General features: G+C 45.7%; 1 protein-coding gene across 3 annotated transcripts in view; it reads right to left on the reverse strand.

Annotated features, from left to right (window-relative positions):
* SLC35F1 (solute carrier family 35 member F1) overlaps positions 1 to 20,054 on the reverse strand; it is a 244,252-nt gene extending 224,198 nt beyond the window's left edge. The window contains exon 1 of one of the 3 annotated variants that reach the window (XM_038177344.2): positions 19,463 to 20,050. In XM_038177344.2, coding sequence (XP_038033272.1) covers positions 19,463 to 19,665 — 203 coding nt within the window. In that variant the 5' untranslated portion in view covers positions 19,666 to 20,050. Of the gene's footprint in view, positions 1 to 19,462 lie in introns of all 3 variants that reach the window. The other 2 variants (XM_027454642.3, XM_027454643.3) reach the window with 2 other exon arrangements.
* Between the last annotated feature and the right edge of the window lie 845 nt (positions 20,055 to 20,899).

The raw sequence follows: 20,899 nt of genomic DNA on the forward strand, positions 1-20,899 counted from the left end.
ATGTCCCAAAACATTATGTCCCAAACATCTCCTGCTATAGCACAGAAAACAAGCATGACTTTCAGATTTTGTCCCTTAAAAATAAAAGTGAGTAGTACGCAAGGCTTAGCTAGTACATGTTCTTTCACATCCTCTAACTTCTCTACCTCAGAATGAATATAACCTCTTTTCTAAAAGCACATTGCAAGACAACAGAGCTAGGACAGAAAAAGATGATATCACAAAAAACTCAGAACAAAGACAGCTAAGAGAAAATGCGGTTATTAAAATAAATAAATAAATAAATAAATAAATAAATAAATAAACAGCTAGTCAGCTTTTGGGGACTAAATCTGTCTTAGGAGGGTACAGATCACCTTCAACATATTTGGGGGCTACTTTTTATCCTAAATCAGACAGCAAAATTCAACTTCACACATGGAGAAGTAATATTTTACTTGGCAAGTTGATAAATCTTGTGTTAACCTTATTACTATAATCCAGGATGAACAGGCAGGTTGCACTGCACTGAAGCTGGTAGGTTTTCATGATATGCCACATTTTCATGATATGCCACGTCACCCTGAACAGATACAGAAACATTTAAAAATTATATTCTTTCTGGATTTCTTTATCTCCTTCATAAACTGCACAGCATGCCACTGTTGATTTTTCCTATTTCTGCAGGGCCAAGTTCTGTAATCTTAATAAGGAAAGGCTTGCTTTTCTAACACACATTGCAGTGATTTTCATTTTCTGTATACTGAAGTCAATCTCTTCAACATTTAATACTGAAATTTCAGGTTCATTAACTGCATTTAATAATAGCTTGTTAACAGTTTTCATTTTATATAATTAACGCTGTGAGTTGCACACTACCCTGAAACCTAAATCTTGATCTTTTTTTGCTTCTCTGTTTTTTTTATGAATGTATACGCTAGGGTGTCATATCACAGCCAGACCATTGCATTTGTAGAGGGCTATTCTACTTCTGACAGGAGAGAAATCTCTGTTCCCTTGCTTAAGCAATAAAGACACCAATGCCTCAAAGACACGGAACTGAGATATGGAACAGAGATTTCCCCAAATTAAGGAGAATGTGGATGTGCTGCAAAGAATGTGAGCTGCAAAGGAAGCAGAGAAATGGATGTGGATGTGCTGCAAAGGATATAAGCTGCAAAGTAGGCAGATAAATGGACTTGCAGACAAGTTTGGATCTAAAGCTGGACTGAAGCCTTCTGTCCATGTTTATTACTTTTTCCAGGTCAACTTTAAGATGAAAAAGCTCCAGAAGTACTATGTTCATAATACAGTACACTAACTCTCAATTTCACTTCTATTAAATAGGTACAGTTTATTTAAAACTATGTAGGAGGTCATTCTTATTGTGGCAAGTGATTCCAGTTGCAAGGACTGTGAAGAAAAACAATGGAACTGTCAGTTGAATTGCTTTTGCTTTTCTTTCCCCCCCCCTTTTTTTTTTTTTTCTTTTTTGAACCATGTGCATTTACGTGGTCAGTTAAAGCAGTAAGTATTTCAGATGTAATCCTAGAATACCTACCCGGATGAGCTCAGTATTAATTTAAACAGTTGTAACAGCCAAGGGATAATTGTATATAATCAAGCTACGCAAGTAAATGAGGAGGCAGCTTATTTACAGAAACTATTCTGTTGGCAAGAAAGGAAGTATTACCAAAATGAAACTAATAGACATCTGAGTGCCAATATTATACATAATTCAACACCCCAATTACATCACGGTTTTATGTTTCTTTGAGCTGCAGAGAGATGGAAGAGAGTCTCTACCTTGGCCTTCATAGCCTCTGTTTCTCCTTCACCATAGCTACTACTGTTCCTTGTCAGTCTGTGATTACAATAAAAATTAAAAGCATTTACAAATATCTTTCCTGGATATTTTTTGTTTGCTTTTCCCTTTCAACATCCCAGTGCTCCTAATGTAGGGCTATTATTTGCATCCAAGGAGAAAAACAGAAGCAAACCAGGTAAATACCTTGCTCAAGAGGCAAGGACTGATCATGGGTTAAAACTAAAGAGGCTTTGTTCTACATTCGTATCACTACCTTGTAATTATCCCACTGCAGCACTAGGCTCGGCAGCTAAAAATAATGGAACAAGGATATATGTGAAGCCAGTCAAAACCACTCTTCCACTAGAGGGAATGCTGTGCCAACATGGTTTCCTCTGGGGTTAGAAGTTCCGCAGCCCCAAGACCAAGTCTGGGCCCTGCATGTGGCAACAGAGAAGCAGCTGCCACAAAAGCATTGTTTCCAATCCAGTGGCTATTAGAAGAGAATAGAATAGTTCAGTTGGAAGGGACCTACAAAGTTCATCAAGTGCAACTGTCTGCCCACTTCAGGGCTGAACAAATGCTAAAGCATATTGCCACACTGAACAATCTCCACCATAGAAATCAAGTCAAATTTTAATGTGAGTTTCTATTTATTTTAATCAGGCATGTTGCTCTTGTGGGACACACTAATCAGTTACATTAAAGCCACTGGAAAACAGACTCAGCTCACTGCTGCTCCTCAAAGCCCCTTCAAGCGTGCAGATGCTTAAATAGAGCCAGATAACTTCCACAAGAGCATGCAGGAGTCAAGGCAGGGCACACAGGCTAGCAATTCCTCCCAGCAGGCATCAAAAAGCAACTGTGCTATTTCAGACTCAAAACCCTGAGCTTCTTCCCCCCAGAGACCTGAACATTTGACCCTCGCCTAAGAATATTTTCCCTCTGGAAGATACAAGAAGAGGCAGTCAAGGTGGGGAAAATTAGGTGATGCTGTAGGTAAGGAGATGAAGGGAACGGCAGCCACACAGGGGACCGAAGAATCACAGAATGGTCTGGGTTAATGATCCTCTGGTTTCAACCCCCTGCCATGGGCAGGGACACCTCCCATCAGACCAGGTTGCCCAAAGCCCCATCCAGCCTGGCCTTGAACACCTCCAGGGATGGGGCATCCACAGCTTCTCTGGGCAGCCTGTGCCAGTGCCTCACCTCTCTCTGTGTCAAAAAAAAAAAAAGGGACAACTGGCTGTTACCTCACCAAAATGGATCGCTGAAATGGCAAAAATAAGATAAAATTGTTCCCCAGTACTGGGACAGCAGGATCTCTCCTCCAGACCTCCCTCAGTCTCTCTGTCAACAGTCCCACAGAGGCTGGGGGAGTTTTGCCTAAGAAAATCCCCAAGAACCTGCCCCATCAATTCTCTGCAGGGAGGCCCTGGCACTGCCACAGACAGAGAAGGCTGAAATAAAGTCTTCAATACTTCTGAAAGATATAGGTCAACTGAAGATCAGATTTGATTTAATTTTACCCTTATTTTTTAGGGGAAGAGGTAACGGCTCCAAAGCCATACCTTGTGGGTTGGGTTCTATTTGATTACTTCTATGCTCCAGCTTGACCACTGCTCAAAGATATTGAATTTGCCATAGGCAAAATAGAGCTATTTTTTCAGTCATAGTTTAATTACCAACAATAGTATCTGATGCTCCCCCAGCGCTGAAGTTTCAAAACCAGAACAGGCCAATAGAATGTCCCTACAGTCCTGTAAATAGTATGTAACTGTGCCTGGAGAGTGAGAATAAAGCAGTCACCCAAATCAGGATATACAGCATGCGTTTGTGTACTCAAATGTATATGTATTGAGGTAATGTTCATTAAGAAAGATTATGTTGAACCATATTGATCCCTTTACTTAAGGCTAAGAGAGCATATTGTTCATTTGATAAGTTATCCCTTTAGAACTTGTTTCCATTTGTGCTGTCCCCCTCCTCCCCCCCTCCCCCCGCCAAAAAAAAAGCAATATTAAAGGCATGAGAGGCTTTAATACCTTCAAGAAAAATACTTCTCAGACTTCTAGACAGATTTTGTAACCATTTTATTAATGCACAGAACAAATTAAGATTCCCTTTCACACTAACGGGGCTTTAGCCTACAGGAAGGCTTTTAAGAATAATTTCTGCTCCCCAGTTCAGATTTCTGGCATCATCATCACATAGTAAACAGCCCCCATTTCTCTCCCATTACCTATGCAAACAGGCTAGCACAGAGCACGGTCTTGCTGTAGCTGGTTTTCATTTCCGCCATCGTTATATAAACAGACACAAAAAGCAGAGTAATTCCCAGTTGTTCATATTTGAGGCACAAAGAAATGCAAAGCATAGGCATCAATTGTTTGGTGTAAGCTTTTGCATGAGAAAAACATCCACGCAGACGATGCCTGCTGCATTTCCCAGGTGTGCACGACTCCTGGTCACCTGAAGATGACAGGCACAGGGATGGCACCCACCAAATCCCCGTGTATTTTGCAGTTGTTTTCCATAAAAGTTGCCTTTGTCTCAGCACAATGGCAGGCCAGCCTGCACTGCACCCCTGAGGAAACAGACAAGGCAGAGGATGAAGCAGGGCCAGCAGCACGTACAGAGTTTATTCCGGCTTTTTTTCACAAGTCAAAAAATATAAATAAAAATTCTCCATCCAATCTTTTGGGCTAACACTGAACACGAAGGTGCCCAAGGGTGCCTTACAGGCCTGAGCACTGGACACGGGTCCTCGGTGGAGGCGACTGATCGCCATGGTAACAGGGGCACCACCACGTGAGGCGCACGGCCCGCTGCTCGCTGCTCGGGTGCAATTAATCCCCTAAAACAGACCCTCTTCGGCTGGGATGGGGGAGTATGCCCACCCTGCTCCTTTCCTCAGAGGAAAAGCTTTCAGCTGTGCTTCCTCTGTGGGTTTGGAGCACAGCTGCATGTCAGGGGGAAAGAGGAAATGGGAAACGTTGGATATGCAGAAAAGAAAACTGGGGGTGCCATAGATTTGGGGATCCAGGTAGGAATTAATCTTAAGCATGGCTCTTTTTTCCTTTACTACTGCTATATTTTCTTTATTTGTTTCATGAGTTTTTCATACAGAGCAGACGTCTCGCCTCCCTCAGCAGCACATCAGCGCGTTTGCTAACGTGCTGCTGCTCCATCCACACGGCAAGCCACAGCAATTGGGAATGCTCCAGAGGTAAAGAAACAGGTCGTCCTTCCCTGACAGTTTCTTTCTATGCCACAGAAGTGTACTTAGACACAAAGAGACGAGATGGGGATTTTCGCTGTGTTGTATCTCTCTGCTCCCAACATCTGGCATTCAAACACCTGCAGAACCGACCACAAATGCTTCTTCCCCAGCTTCCTCCTCACTCCTTTTGGCATCAAACCATAAACTACTATATGTTACCCTGTAGCACTTCATTATTATTATTAGATTGTTTTTAAATCAACAAGGCTTGCACTCTTACTCATAAAGAGATCTTCCCAGTCTCAATTTGATAATTCAACATGCCCATGGGACACATGGGATTTCTTTCCCCCCCGACTATCAGTCAGATACCAACCTGGACCTTATTTATTTACAAGCTTTTAAAACTTTAATTAAGAGCAAGAGTGTGGCGATACTAACAGTTTGAGCTTCCCCAAAACAAGATGAGCCCCAGCAAACAGTGAGCTTCAGCTAGACAATAATCCAGGGGACAGAGGGGAACAAAGACCTACAGAAACTCATGCATTAGGCATACACCAAAACAGCAAGGAAGACATCACCACTGCCAATTGGTCAAACTTGTTTCCGGTACTGTTACAAAAAAATACTGGTGCTAATACCCAGATCTGTAAGAAACGACACATGCATTTCTTCATGGGGACAGAAATACAACTCTGACCTGAGTCACAGAAATGAATCCAACTCAAGTTCCACTCCATGGATCAGAAAACAGCCACCAACCACCACACACAAAGCAACTTGCCAAGAAACTCAAGCACAACCTGGTGCTTGCTAAAAAGATGTTAGATTGCAGTGTCCCAATTTTCAAAAGAAAGTCACAACCAAACAAGCTTCAGGCCTTGATCTGTAATTTCTATTCTCACTTTCATCTTTTTTCAATATATTCAAAATGGATATGTTCCCTACCTGGTCTCATTAATCCCTTATTTCTCTTCAGGAACAGTATACCACCATGCCATTTTATGCCCATTATCTTCTACAAGCCCCTTTTTCCTCCTTAGCTCTGCCTGCCAGTGCTTTCAGTGCTCCAAACACAACAGCTTCACCAGCTGCTGGAGCAGGGAGGGTACTGTGCAGCACCTTTCCACAGCAATACTGACAACCAAAGCTGTAACAGCAAGCTAGGAGGAAGGGTAAGTAATGAAGAAACACTTGCAGCAAACCATCTTGCGTGTCAGTGCAATCTGTATACCCAGAAGGAACACTGCTGAGACTGCTCCCAGAGGTGACCAAATTGGTGGATGTTTTGTTCTTAAAAAATTCCTCCTGTAACTTAGATCGTGGGACTGCTGATCAGAGCACTCCTCCAGAGGCACAGCTTTTTGGAGAGAAAGCACATGGCTGCTGGCTCTAGGGAGCAACAGAAAAGAAACAGGGAGGCCAGGGAGTGACAATAGGCCTCCTAAGTCACATCAGCCAAACAAAAATAGCTATTCACAGTGCACAGTATACAAGAGAGCTGTAATACGGTGCATGCCGCCACAGTAAATGGGATAAACCCCTTCAGCAGCCACTGATCAATTGCTATTTTTTCTAATCATCAGCAGGAGAGAAATTACTGCATACATTTCCAGAGAGACAGAGGTGAGTCATAAAGCCCACAGCAGCCCTGCCACAAATGAGATATAATGATTTTAGACCTGATGAACACACACTTGTATTTCAGTAACTGTGAAAAATAATATCAGGAATAAGGCTTCCTTTTCATCTTCTGGCAACGGGGAAATATATAGAAAATCTATATTAAGTTTGTGCATAAACACTCATTGAAAATCAGCCCTGCCTAAAAATATACTAGAAGGTGTAGCAAGGTCTGCTGACCAGACACCTCCATTTATTGCTGCATCACACCTCTCACACCACCTCTAACAGCACCACACAACAGCTTACAGGCTAACAGCATATCTTGTTCTCCCAGCTCCATCCAGGTTCATGCCACTAGATGTCAGGCCTTGTTCTTTATCCTGTCTGTGGGTACAGAAAACACAGCTTTCTCCTGGTTTGAGTGAGAAATGGGCTACAGCTGACTGTTTACCAACTGTTGATGCCTACCAAGTCTCACCTGGGGTGATGACCACTTTTCTCAGGAGCATCAACACAAGGGCTGTATAAGGGAGAAGTCAGGACAGCATAGGTAGCAGGAAACTAAGGACCCTGGCAGCAAGCATTTAGCCCAGGCATAGTAGTATGATACAGATGAGCCCAATTAAAAGATAGTGACCACAGAAAACGATATTTCCCTTTCCTTCTTTCCAGTTTGTCTTTTCTCCAATCCCTGTTTCCCCTATTTTCTGTTCCCCTGTTCCTCTCAGTCTCCTTCCCTTTATCAGTCCAGGCACTAGTCTTGTCAGAAGTTAACTAAAGACCCAGCTTTTAGGGCTTTTTGCTTGTTTGTATGTTTTTAAGACCCAAATGTTTTTAAGGCCCAATTAGGCCTTGCTAATTCTCTGTCATGCCTCTGGGTTGGATCCATGCACTGTGAGGTGTGACAGGAGCCAGGTCTGACAGAGCAAAAGCAGAAGGAGCAGCCGGGCAGGAGCAGGGAGGAGACAGAAATTCTGAGTCCTCCCTGTGGCAGTCAATGTAACTGACTTAAGAGCAAGCTCATTCCTCAGTCTGAGCTCATGTTACCTTATCCTGCCCTGTAAAAGGCTGACAGGGTGAATCTTCACATCTGGTAACTCACCACCCTCTCCTAACAACTTCTAAGTATTTGCTCAGGGCTGCCTGATCAGAAAAGGAAGTGGTTTCCTTCCCCTGCCCCAGCTTTTTACAGTCTCCTACAAAACCAAATCAATATGTGTGTGCACATACATTGATCACATACATCATAAGCATCCCAAACAATAGTGGCAAGATGCAGTTCTCGGGAATTACTGCAGGCCCATCTCCACCACGTGGCTCTGCTCACTCCCCATCAGCAGAGTTTCACAAACAATGTGACATGCAGCATGGCAAGCTTTTGCTGGGATCAGCTCTTCACCAAATGATCTCTCTTATGCTGCCATACACACGCCTCCAAAGATACCAGTGTAACACATCTGAGGCAGGAAAGGTAGTTAGCTCACTAGCTCCTGTCACACTTTCAAACCCCTGTGATGGCAGCATCATCAGAATTTAATCTAACCCTATGCTGAGTCTGTTTTGCCCATGTTTGTGATATCCCTGTCCTTATCTCATCCCCTGAACCCTTTTCCATTGTATTTTCTCCCCCTTTTCCTTTGAGAAGCAGGAGTGAGAGAGCGGTTGTGGCGCAGTTCAGCTGCCCAGCAGGGTGAAACCGCCACGCTAGCCCATGTGTTTGTAGCCACACAAATAACTATGCAGAGAGTTTTCCATCTGGAAACACAAACCACCAACAACAAAAACTTATTCCCACTTTTTTCCCCATCTGGATCAGATCACCAACCCGATTCTCCATGCAAACTGCTCCACCAGCGTGACAAAGCAGGAAGAGGCAGGGAAGGAGCACAAGACCAAGCAGCCAGCAGCAGGGCAAGGAGTGCTTGCACTACCTGCCACAGCAACCCTCCACAGCCATAGCCTCATCCCAGAACAAGGCCAGGGCTCTCTGGAGACCTCCCTTGGTCCTCTGTCAGGAAATAGCTCAGCTACTTCAGCTGCCTTTGAGAAGATGCCACCCCGTTGCCTCCCAAAGCCTATGTGAACCACACGCATTGGTCATTTTGTTTCCTGGCCAAAGCTTGCCCATAAAGTTTCAGGAACACTACAGGAACTGCAGCCCAGCTGCTTCCGAGTGCTACTGAGCACTTACGCTGCATTTTATAGTGCTGTATAGCATTTTACAAGCATTAAATAATCAACAACTCTTCCAGGTAGTTAAGTTTAATTATCTCATTTTACAGATTCTGAACCAGACCCAGAGAGGTTAAGAGATTTGCCCAAGGCCAAAAAAACAACTGATGTCCAATCCAAGACAGTAAATCAGCTGCCGCTGTATGTAACTTCTCCCTGAGCCTTTCAGAAGACAGGATTTCCCCTCACTGCCTGCTGCAATACAAGCTTTTCCTGAAAGCAGAAAAGGCAAAAGCCCACCCCTCCCTGCCCACCAGTGCAAAGGGTTGGTCGAACTGCTTTCTGCCACCAGCTCTCCTGTACCTTTCAGTCAAGCACAGTCAAAAAGATGCAGATCATTACTCTCCACCTACAGCAGCAACAGTGAGCGCAGATCACACAGTGGTCAGATCAGCAGCAGATACAGCAACTCCTGCTAGGAAATACCAAAGGCTGGCTGGAGGAGAGTTAGTTTTAAGGAGCTTCACCTTCAGAGCACTGGGTGAAAGTTCTCCCCATAACTCTGTCAGCTGTTGGAGATTCCTCCTTAAACATTTCGTGAGCATCTCCAGACTGAATTTGAAGGCTGGCCTGAGGTCAACTGTTCTTCTTAATTCTCTTCCCTAAAGTTACAGAACATTTCCAGCTCATCCGAATGAAGGAAGGATGATACATCCAAGTACCACCCTAACAGCAATGGCAACATATGACCATATTAGACCAGCCTGCCTCCTTAAAGTCAGTTCTGTGTACCAGTGTGTACTTCACACTGCTAGGCTACAGCAGGTTGCATCTAAGAGTGGTGCTCTGGAAACAAGCAAACAAGCAATAGTCCTTCCCTTCTTGCCTTGCATCAGTTATCCATTTTCATCCAGTCTTTGCACAAGTGCATGTTATTGCTTGCTAAACAAACACCACTGCTCCTGAAAGATAAATGCATACATGGCTGCTTCTCAAAGAAAAACATGTAAATATAGGATACTTCACAGGCGACTGAGTTGTAAGTTAAATTTATACCTTGTTTTCTCTCCTGTTTTGGACTCAGTATGCAGGAAGGCTGCCAAAATGGGTCTTAAAGATTGGGTCTGGTCTCACAGCCTTAACCTTGCAAACATGTAAGTTGCTGAATAGTCCCTTTGACCAGAGCATGGTCATGACTTTGTTGCTGCTTGACGTATGGTATTTTGCTAACATACAGCCCACAAACATGTGAAAAAATACAATAAATTGCTAAAGGATGAAAAAAAAATCTGAAACTGTAAGACAGTTTGTATACTTCAAAATAAATTGCAGCTAAATACTCTCAAATTTAACAGCATTTTGGATGAAGTAAGACCATTCATAAATATGAAAAGTGGTACTGATTCTGTGGGCTCATGTCTCAATACATCTATAGGTTGTAAATGTATAGGAATAAATCTAATAAATTAATCTACCTGATTAATAACAAATTCTATAAACACGGTAATGTTTACCAAATCCCTAAGCATGAACACTTTCACATATCAAATTTAACAAAAACTTTTCTATGAAATAGAAAATGCTAGAATTTATTTATTTGTAACAGATGTTAAATGCGGCAACCTTTGTAGTTTGTCTTAGAAGATCTCACATGCTTACACACACAGACACAGAGCCCTTTTTCCAAGTGAATTATTAAGGAATTACTTGATGTCTTAAACTTAGGTAACCTGTTTAGAACAGGAGAAACTTTGAATCCCAGATATTTTGCTTGGTTAATGGAGATGTAGCATAACTCTTCCACTTCTAGCAACCTTCCAGCTACTGCACTGCACCTCACCTTGACCAGTCTGCCTAACTACTCGAGTGCATTCCACCATTTGACAGTTACCCTGCCACCTTTTCAATACCAGTAACCTGTATTTCCCTACACATACTACAACCAGCACGCCACCTTGTCCCTCTGCTTCTAGACTAAGCCCTCTAAATGTCTATTGACACTTACATTCTACTGAATCTCTTCAAATACATGACCACACCCCTGTAAAGTAGACCCAAAAAAACGCTGAAGTATACAGTCAAAAAGGTGGTGGTGAGTGGTAAGTCAAAGAAAAGCAGCTTTGGTAGAAGAACCTCAAAAGGAGGCAACAGCCCAAGGTATCCAGGGCCATGCACAGGCGTCACCCGCTATGGAAGGGTCTGGACCTCATTTCTGCAAATACAAATTCCAGAAAAACAGCCCTTTTTCTGCAAGGCACCCCTAGCAGTGTGTGTCAGGTATCCCAAATGTGACTGCAAGTTTCACACATAGCTCAGGTAGATCAAGCAGGAAAAGGAGACACTCCAGTCAGACCTGTTGTACTTGCTATTACTGAAGAGTTCATTCCCTGGAGAAAGAGAGACAAACTTCTTGCAGAAGGATGAGCTATCAAGCAGCCAACCTGAAAACACAGAAGAGAGGTCTGCCTGTGACCATTATGTCCCATGGCACAATATGACTGCACAGAAAAACTTGTGCGACTTTGTGGGTGCTGGCTTTTTCCCTACCAAGTTAGACGAAGCTTGGAAACATTTTCTGCCTGACAGTATTAATCCTCATTCCTACCCTGATGAAAATTATATCTACAGTATTAAAGTTTTATTTCCTTCAAGTATGAAATCCCATAACCATTAAAATATTTTCCAGCTCCCTGCTCAGCTCATCCCAGCCTACTCGCTTTTTGCTGTCCTTGCTCACTTTCAATCTACCTGGAACAGCCCCTACAGGACTGAATATACTGGCAGCAGGGAGCTAAAAAAACATCATCAAACATTATTTTGTGTCTGTAGCAGAGAAAGGGAAAAGGAGAGAAGCAACAGGAAAGAAACACCTGCTCTGTTTCATTATGGTTCTCAGCTTCTAGTAAGAAGAGATTTCAGAAGGTAAATAGGCCAAATCATGGTTCTGGAAGCCACATCCAGAAGATGACAAAGATATTTAAACTCCTTAAAACTTAGGACTTAGAATAATCGCAGCACAATTAATTTGGTTTTATTAAGTATTTTCCAGCATTTATCTCATCATCATGGGACAGGTGAAAAAGCACAGAGTCATGCAGAAGAATACTGCATCCTGGGACAGCCGCAGTAGCATCTAGGTGGACAACCTAAGTGGATCCAAATCTGGGTAAACACCAGAAAGCAAAGGGTCGGGTACAGCTTATGCCTTACCCTTCCTGAAACATTAGGCTCCTACCTGTCAGTGACTAATAATGAGCTAGGCAAAAAAGCATCTTCAGGTTCCAAGCTTCTACACTTCAAAACTTCTCCCATTTAATGTTAGGACAAGACCAAGGCTTTCATCCAAAGAGAACCTCACAGTTCAGGCATCCACGGCAGCCCTCAAGAACATGGCAAAGCAGAGTTAAACCCAATCTCCTATGTAAGTAGTCCCATCACTAGATTACTGTGAAGTCTTGCTCGCTTTCCACCCAAAAAATCTAGTCTGGACAAAAGAAGCTTTCCTGAACACGCTATCTTGAGAAAATCTCATCCTTCTTGACCAGGTTTTGACTCATCTACACTTTCTGACAGGGAAAAAAAAAAAAAAAAGTGTTTTGTTTGTTTGTTTGCTTTTTAAATAGAGGATTCCCCATCCAGCTTTTAAGCTCCTGTGTGCCACCACACACTGTCTCAGCTCAGACATATCTGAAGCTAGAGCACAGTCTCCTGCATCTGTACAGGAAAAGGGAGAGTAAATAACTGACCAGCACACCAATAAGGCACTCAAATTAAGGACTGAAATGACTGCACCTGCTACAAATGGAAGGTTGGCTTAGTAAGTGCCACTGTTTTTCACAGTAGTATCAACTTGATGTCACTTGTTGACGGCCCTTTATGGTGAGATCTAGTGTCATCTACCCGGTGTAGGAAATCATTTGGCTTACTCTGTGTGTGTGCCGTGACATGTCTCAAAAAGCACACACTGTCCCTGCAGATGTACAGCACAGCGCTGCTGCACAGGCCCTCTCGCAGAGCACAGAGGCTGTGGGCAACATCCTCTCCATCTCCTGCCCTTCGGTTCAAACCACACTTCGGAGGATGTGATGCATGCAAGTCAAACAGCCTACTTCAGTCTTTTGGTGCCTCTGAGAAAAAAAGATGGGAAGAGAATACGCATTGAAGCAATGTTTTCTTAAAACATGAGAGAAACCAAGTCAAAGAAAGCTGAAACACAAGCTTCAAAACCGGCGTGTTTTCAGAAAAAAATCCCTTAGAGACAGATGACAGACATAAATAAGCAGAGACAGGTAGATTAGGTGGTTCACAACATGAATTTCACAACCACCAACACTTACACACTTTACAGTCATAGCAATTTATGAGTCCCCACACAGCTGTTCTTGCAACAAGTGATTTCAGCTGAGTTCAAGCTCAGCTCACAAGCCTTTGAGGATGGGTTTCCTTGCTGTTGGGTTTGGGGGGTGATTTTTGCAGTTTCTTACACTCAAGCTTCTTCAGCAAGTTCATTTTCCTAAGCTTTCTTGGTAATTAGCCCTAATCAGTATTCAAGTGCTGATTTGTAAGGCTATCTGCTGACTTAAAGGAAGGGAACACCTCAGTAATAGCCCCAGTGTTTCCCTCTGCCTGCAGAAACAGCAGCGATAAGGACAGAGACTCCAGCCATCTCAAAGGAGAGGGAGCCACAAAGAGCCCTTCTGATCACTGCTGGCATCTGGCCTTCCCCTCATTAGCACATTAAAGCTGCTCTGTCCATCCCATAAGAGCCACTCTGTCCATTCCCCCAGCTTCCTCTATGAAGCCATTTACAGCGCTGCTCTTTTGAAACCCCCCTGGTTCAAGAGGCAGTAACCCCTTCCCAAAGCCTGCGGTACAGCCAGTGTCAAAAATTCCCACTTACCAACAGGCACCCAGTAAGTAGAGGCCTTCTGAATGCCGGAGGTAGACAGATGAAACCCACGTATTTAGCCCCGCCAAGCCGAACGTCCTAGGAAAAGTCTCTTCCCAATCATCATGTTGGCTTTTGATTTTAGATGACAGTGCGCTCACCGTATTCGATCCCCGCACTTCAAACAATTCCCATTTCAGACCAGGACTGACAAGGCTTGCATCTCACAAGGTACAAATTCCCAGGAACAAAAGAAAGGCAGGGGGAACAGACCTGTGGGACATTAATTCCGAAACCTGGTACGAAACCATGCTCAGACACTTTGAAACTGTACTTGAACAGACTCCCAGCACCTGTTACAGCAGCAACATGAAAGCGTTATCTCATCTTCATTCCTAAATCAAAGCGTTTTAAGTGTGCTATGGCATGCCAATAAGCGTGTGTTCACTGCAAGAAGTTGGTTGGAGGGGGTGAGGAAAAGCATCTTTTCCTCTCATCATACAGATATTTCCCTTATGCACCCAAATTTTTGGGATCATTGCTAATCCACAGAGGTCTACTGCTTTCAAAATGGTGATTACAAATAAACTAATGAGAAAAGGAAACACTGGACATTTTTTATGGCTTGAATTTTATACTGCTCTGCTCTGAAAGGATGCTTTCCAAAGGCAGATATGACTTCCCATTCCCCCCACCATTAACTGGTACAAGAACACCAACCTACTTGCTTTATCTACACTCTGAACTCATTTTCTTTGGCTTACTTTGAAATGGTATAAATATTTTTACCTAAAAGGAGAGCTACAGCTGTTTGAATTGGGCTCAGATTCGTTCTTCTACAGCTACCGTTATTCTGGGTAGACTTTGAGAAGTTATTTGTACTTTATAAAAGCAAAAGTCTCCAAGGAAGCCAATCCTTTTGTTTTGAAGAAGAAAGCAAAGTAACTGAAGGTTATGAATACTCACTCTTTCTGGGATTCCAGAAATGATATATTTGATCTTTGACTTGCTTTTCATTAAGGAAAAAATGCCATAAATTATTTGGTTTGTTTGCCTCTCTGATCAGTCAACTGAAAGATGTTACTGCTTTAGGGCAATGAAATATGTTGCCTCAATTTCATTTTTTTTTTAGTACATAAACTCCCTCTATCAGATTTACTATGTGGTTATGCATTATTAGAAGGAAAAAAATCACTGGGTTATAGCTTTTGAAACTTGCAATGTAATTTAAACAGCTCTCATCTCTGAAGAGTTAGTAGCCTTACACGCAGTTAAAGTTCAAAGTTAGTCAGCTAGTGGACCAAATTCTTCCTCAGCTCCCTTACAAGGAATGAATTGGGCCCACAACACATTAAAAAGGCAAAATTTTACTCAGACTGTACCTGAACAGCTGGGCTTTCTGATGAGAACAATCAAATGATGTCTAAATTGCTTTTATTCATTGCATTTTCTTCATTTTGGCAATAAAATAAATCATTGCCTAGCTTAATGGATTGTATTTATTAACAGCACTATTTTTTCTTCCTTCTTCAAAGAAAGGTAGTGGTAATTAGACCTACAGTGGTTTTATGGCCAAGGCTGAAATTTACCTGATAAAGCAAGTAAGTGGGCAGAGAAGTAGCAGGAAACTAACACCGCTCCAGGGAAAGCTTCCACCATTCATGAGAGCAGAGAGCATAGCCGCAAAGCTATTGAAAGGACGGCATGGGACTGAGTGCCTGAAATTACTGCACTTGCTCCCTTTCCTGATAGCAAGTTGACTACATCTCTAATATTCTGATATGATTTTTAGGAAACTTTTGAAAACTGTGAAGCACCTTTTACAAATAGCAAGAAAAAAGTACACAAAGAAACCTTTGCAACAACAAGATAAGCCATGGCTAGATTTTATCACAACTATTCCTCACAAATGTACTAAAAGACAGAGGCAGGCAAGCCCAGGAAAACGTACATGCCATCCAGCTTTCTAGAAAAGTCCTCAGCAGGGGAAACAGCATAATAACAGGGACATTAGACGTGACTTTGGAGACCTGAGTTCATCGACTTGGCTGTAGTATTTTCTGTTTCCCAGAGCAATCCTATTTACTTCGGTTCAATAACTTTGACATAGTGTCTACAGGTACTCACTCATTTTTCTTGCAAGAACTTCATTTTCACTCCTTGTCCTGGTGTGTAGGACTACAGTGTCCATGTATAAGCAGCTAGCCCATTTTTTGGCTTACTTTTAGATAAATAATTTGCAAGGATCCCCCAAGAAGACCATTTAGCAACCTGTCTTCCCCCCCAAGATTCAGCTATGTTTATGCTCCATCCAATTCCCCTCTGGTGATAACCTGTTTTTTCAACATGAGATTGGCTTGTAAATTAGTTCAAAGGGCTTCTAGTGGTTACAGGGAATGTTTTTTGGGGCAAGGAGAAGGGTGATTCTCTGCTCTTCGCCCTGCAGGTCACTCAAGGAAAGGAGACAAGCCACCACTTGGTGCTGGAACACGGGCAGACAGAACAAGCTGAGATCCACCACCAGCGCTCTCCGAAATGCACAAGTGCTGGAGAGGTGGCACAAAGAGTCACCAAGCTCTAACCAGGATGGTTTTCGCCTTTTGCCTTGCTTCCTGCTAGAGGCGGGAGGCAATGTGGAGCAGGTGAGTCACCACTCATGGAGTGGTCTTCTACTAGCAGACAGAGTTGGTGGAGTCCAATTCTGGCTGGGGGGAGGCACACATGCACTCAAGCAGCCACCATTAAGTCATTCCCTCACTTGCTATGTACCAGGGCAGGGTCAGCCAGGGCCAGCCACTGAGCAAATGGCACAAAATAGGTATAGGGCAGGGCCCTGCAGCTGGGCTTCATGGACCATAGGTGTGAGTCGTGGGTCCAAGGACATATTTTCAGTATGTAATCACCACATTTCCCCTTAATGCAATGGCCATTCAGTCATCCTCTCAGACTTCAAGGATAACAGCTTGCTCAGAATACAGTAGGTCCTTTTCACTGTTACCGTCAGCTCAGAACTGATATCTAAACTATTCCAGTAAACCTCACAGCTTCGTTGGCATCTCCAGCCCTCTTTGATTCTGACCCTTCCCTTTTGTGTTTTCCTTTGTTTTTCTGTCAACTTTTTCTGCCAACTTTTCAGAGTGCAGCATTTGCTCTGATCACCAAATTATGTCTTTGAAGCCAACCAGCTCTGCTTTCAGTGCATTACTTCTCTCTCAAACACCTCTGAGGGGTTCCTCCGGGTTTTGGAATCCACTGAGCGAACAGGGAGGAGAGGTTGGGAGGTGAAGCTAAAATAAGTTTCCATAGCTTGTAAAGCAATTTTAAGAGAAGCCTTGGCAGGCAATTCAGGAATCACCCGGTGCCTGGGTGACTGAACTGCTACTACATATAGTGAGAAAGAAATGATGCTCAGTTCCTGCCAGTGTCTGCCCCATTCTCCTGCTATTTCCTCTCTGACCGTACCAGTTGCAAACAGGTTTCCAGCAACCCCAGCTGTTGTCAGCCTGTTATTTCATCTGTCTTTCTGTCTTAGGAACCTCCACTTTGGCAAAAAACAGAAGTACATTAGCTCAGCTGAACGAGTCTACCAGTAACCTTTCACAAACAGGTCTCAATCAAATGGTGCACACAAAGTAAAGGCAGCACAGAGATAGTGCTACGCTTCTCCAGTAGAGAAACGCTAATTGCAGAAGGCAATACTTGGGCTCCCATCTAGAAACATAAAATCATAAAATGGTGTAGGTTGGAAAGGACCTTAAAGCCCATCCAGTTCCACTCCCTGCCATGGGCAGGGACACCTCCCACCAGACCACGTTGTCCAAAGCCCCATCCAGCCTGGCCTTGAATACCTCCAGGGATGGGGCACCCACAGCTTCTCTGGGCAGCCTGTGCCAGGGCCTCACCACCCTCCAAGTGAAGAATTTCCTCCTTTCATCTAATCTAAATCTCCCCTCTTTCAGTTTCAAGCCATTACCCCTTGTCCTGTGACTACATGCCCTGCTAAACTTCTTTGTGTATATTGCACACATATTTCTTCCTTTCCCCTTACACTTTTACATGCTATTGTCTTCATAGAAGATGAAAACATGAACACTGTGTCAGGTTTCCTTTCACTGTACCAACAAAACTACTGTGTGAAAGCCACGATACTACCCAGGGCAGAATCCTTAGTCCCTATGTAAATTTGAAGGAAACCTCACTTGGGCAAAACTTCCCTTGATACAGACTTGGGGATGGGCTAAGGATTCTCTGAAACAAAGAAAAGTCTGCCTTAATTCTCCACAATAACAAGTCTTCTACCTTCATAAATCATGTAAATTTGGCAAAAATTGTCACTATTTCAGGTATGAGGTAGGGAAGAGAACATGCTGGTAAAAATGTGGCTGGGCAGCAGCCACTTTTCACTGGGGTGCTCCTTGGCGTGATGGGAGGTCTAGATTGTGAACAGGAACAGAGATTCGAACTTCAGTCACCAGAGCCAATTTCTGCCCTTTTCTCCTTCTACTAAACTCTAGATATCATCATTTTAATCACATATAAATAATAACAAATATTGATTTGACTCTTGATATATGGCCAAGAGTCATATGTAAGTATAGGCACAATAACTCCTTGAACTCCTTGCTTTAATCCAGCTCTCCCCAGTCATGAGGAGTGCAGCTGCTGGGATGGCTCCCCAGGGATCGCTGTGGCTGCCCCTGGACAGGGCTACCTCTTGCTTCTCTACTGGATCCCCTCTCCACATCTTCATGCATCTTCTGCTGCCCTTGTCTTACTTCAGGACTGCCAGACACCCCAGGTATGACTGAGTGGAAGGAGAATGGGATTCTGCAAGGACTGCCAGCATGGCACAGGCATTTGGGTTGAGGAACGGAGGGGATTTTACTACACCGGGAGTTGCAAACGCACACATTTGAGAAAATGTGTAACTGTTTGCCTGAGCTGAAGCAGTTCCTAGTTGTTTCAACTATTTTTCAGTCCTTCGCATGCTCAGTTAACAAAGGATAAAGATTTCCTCCCCTACCGATGCTTCTGAGATCTTCCTAGAGTGGTAACAGGTAATTAATTGCATATAATAGCAACGGTCTGCCAGCAATCAAACGACTACCTTCAGGTATTTGGAACAGAGATAGAAACGACGATAGTTTCCTAATGTTTAAAAGCCTGGAAGAGTCAAGGAGCTTCGTTTTCAAAGCTAGTACACCCAGGTGGAAGAGCAGACGCTTTTTCTGAGTAGCTCCTCCGTATCGCATGTATCCAAAACTAGAGAGGCTGCAAAGATGTCGACACCGGCGCGCACCATCCCGCCGCTGCTCACCGGTGAAAGTCACCGGGCAAAAGCGGTGCCTTCGGCCGGAGCTCGGAGCGGCTGCGGCTGGCTTTTCGGGCAGGAGCTCGGAGGCTCCTTCTGGACAAGCGCAACCGGTTAGGCTCTGGATAGCTCTGGACAGGGGCAAAACCCCCAGCCCTGGCCAAACGCCGCGCAGAAGGACCAGCCCGCAGAGCGGCGAGCACAAAGCCCGGCGGCACCCCAGGCTCCGGGGCACCCCCGGGGCCAGCAGCCCCCCGCCCCACGGCACCTCCGCAGCCGGGACCAGCGGCGGGGGCTCCCCGCTCCTGCCCGCTGCAGGCTGGTGGGAAGCCAGGCAACAAAAGGGGAGGCTCGGGGAGGCTCGGGGAGGCTGGGCTGGCAGCGGGGCTCGCCCCGCAACTTGTGGGCGACCTCCCCGGGCTGATGCTGCGGGGCTCGCCGGCCCCCTCGCCTCACCTGTTCAGCACTTTCCTGATCCTCTGGCGCACGCTGGAGGAGGAGGAGGCGGAGATGCCGCCCCTGCCGCCGCCTCCCCCGTCGGCCGGCAGGTTCTCGATGGTGGCCACGACATGGTTGGGCTGCGGCGGGGGGCGCGGCGGCGGCGGCGGCTGCGGCGGCGGCGGGTGGCGGTGGTGGCGGTGGCGCTCCGGGGACAGCATCGCGGCGGGGCTGAGCCTCAGCGGCCGGCGGGGCGCATCCCGGCGGCACCGGGGAGGGAGGAGACGGGGATGGAGGAGAGCGGGGAGGGAGGAGAGGAGAGGAGAAGAGAGGAGAGGAGGGAAGGAGGGAGGGAGAGAAGGAGGGAGGGCGCTGCTGCCGCCGCCGGTGGCTCCGGACCCTCGCCCGCTCCTCCCTCACTGGGCTGCCATGCAGCGAGGGGCGGGCTGCCGCCGCCAGCCAGTGCCGCGCACGGGCTACCAAGTGGCGGCACTTGGCGACCCTCCTCCTCCTCCTCCTCCTCCTGCTGCTGCCGCTGCTCCTGCCCACACCCCCGGCTCCGTCTCGCCCCCTTTGTTCCCCGCCCGCCGCGGCGGAGCCCCCGGGGCCGTGGGTGGTGGCGCCCGCCCCTGCGCTGCTCCACCGGGGCCGCCAGGGGGCGACGGCGACAGCGCCGCCACCCCCGGTACCGGCGGCGCCCAGCGCCGGGGGGCAGCGGCGGGCGGGACCCCGCGGGCCCGGCCCCTGTCTGTAGGCACCGCTCCTTTTGCCAATGCCAGTTTTTAATATTTCGGTTTCCTCCGGGCACCTCGGCAGCCCCGGTGTAACAGGTCCGCAGGGGAGGCCCGCCGGAGCGAGGTGCGGTACCGGAGGGATGCTTCTGAAGATGTGGATGGCTCGCTCCAAATCCTCCAAAGTTGGTTCTCCGGGCAGAAAGCCTTCGGTGCACGCCGAACCTCGGTGTAATCAGATTAGGCTACTGAGATTCTCCTCTCTCCTATCCCCCCCTGCATGTTTCCATAAGGTTGGCACTGCCTGACTGCCTCTGGAAGGCACGGAGCCCCCAAAATCTGGCCGTCTCCGCCAGCCCAAGCACCCGTGAGATGCCACAAGCTGAAGCCTCGTCCGCCCCATATCACCCTCTCCAGCTCCTCTAGCACATACCCATCAATGCTTTCGTCCCCGCTGTTGAGCCGTACCGGCTCTCCAAATCTGTGTCTGGTGGTAACAGCAAATATGCTGAGAATATTTGCAGTGAGACAACGCCGAGATAAGAAGCGTGTTTGCTTCTTTCTGCTCAGTGGCCGCTTCAGGCTAATCCAGCGGCTGGACGGAGCGGAACAATATTGTTTGTGCAGCTCCAATCCTACCAGTTCAACCACGTGGATGCACACCTGCAGCCCAGCTTGAGGTCTGCTGATAAGCAGGGGTCTCCTGGAAGCTCCTGTCCCCGGG

Source organism: Anas platyrhynchos, chromosome 3 (genome assembly GCF_047663525.1).
Source record: "Anas platyrhynchos isolate ZD024472 breed Pekin duck chromosome 3, IASCAAS_PekinDuck_T2T, whole genome shotgun sequence".
Taxonomy (NCBI): domain Eukaryota; kingdom Metazoa; phylum Chordata; class Aves; order Anseriformes; family Anatidae; genus Anas; species Anas platyrhynchos.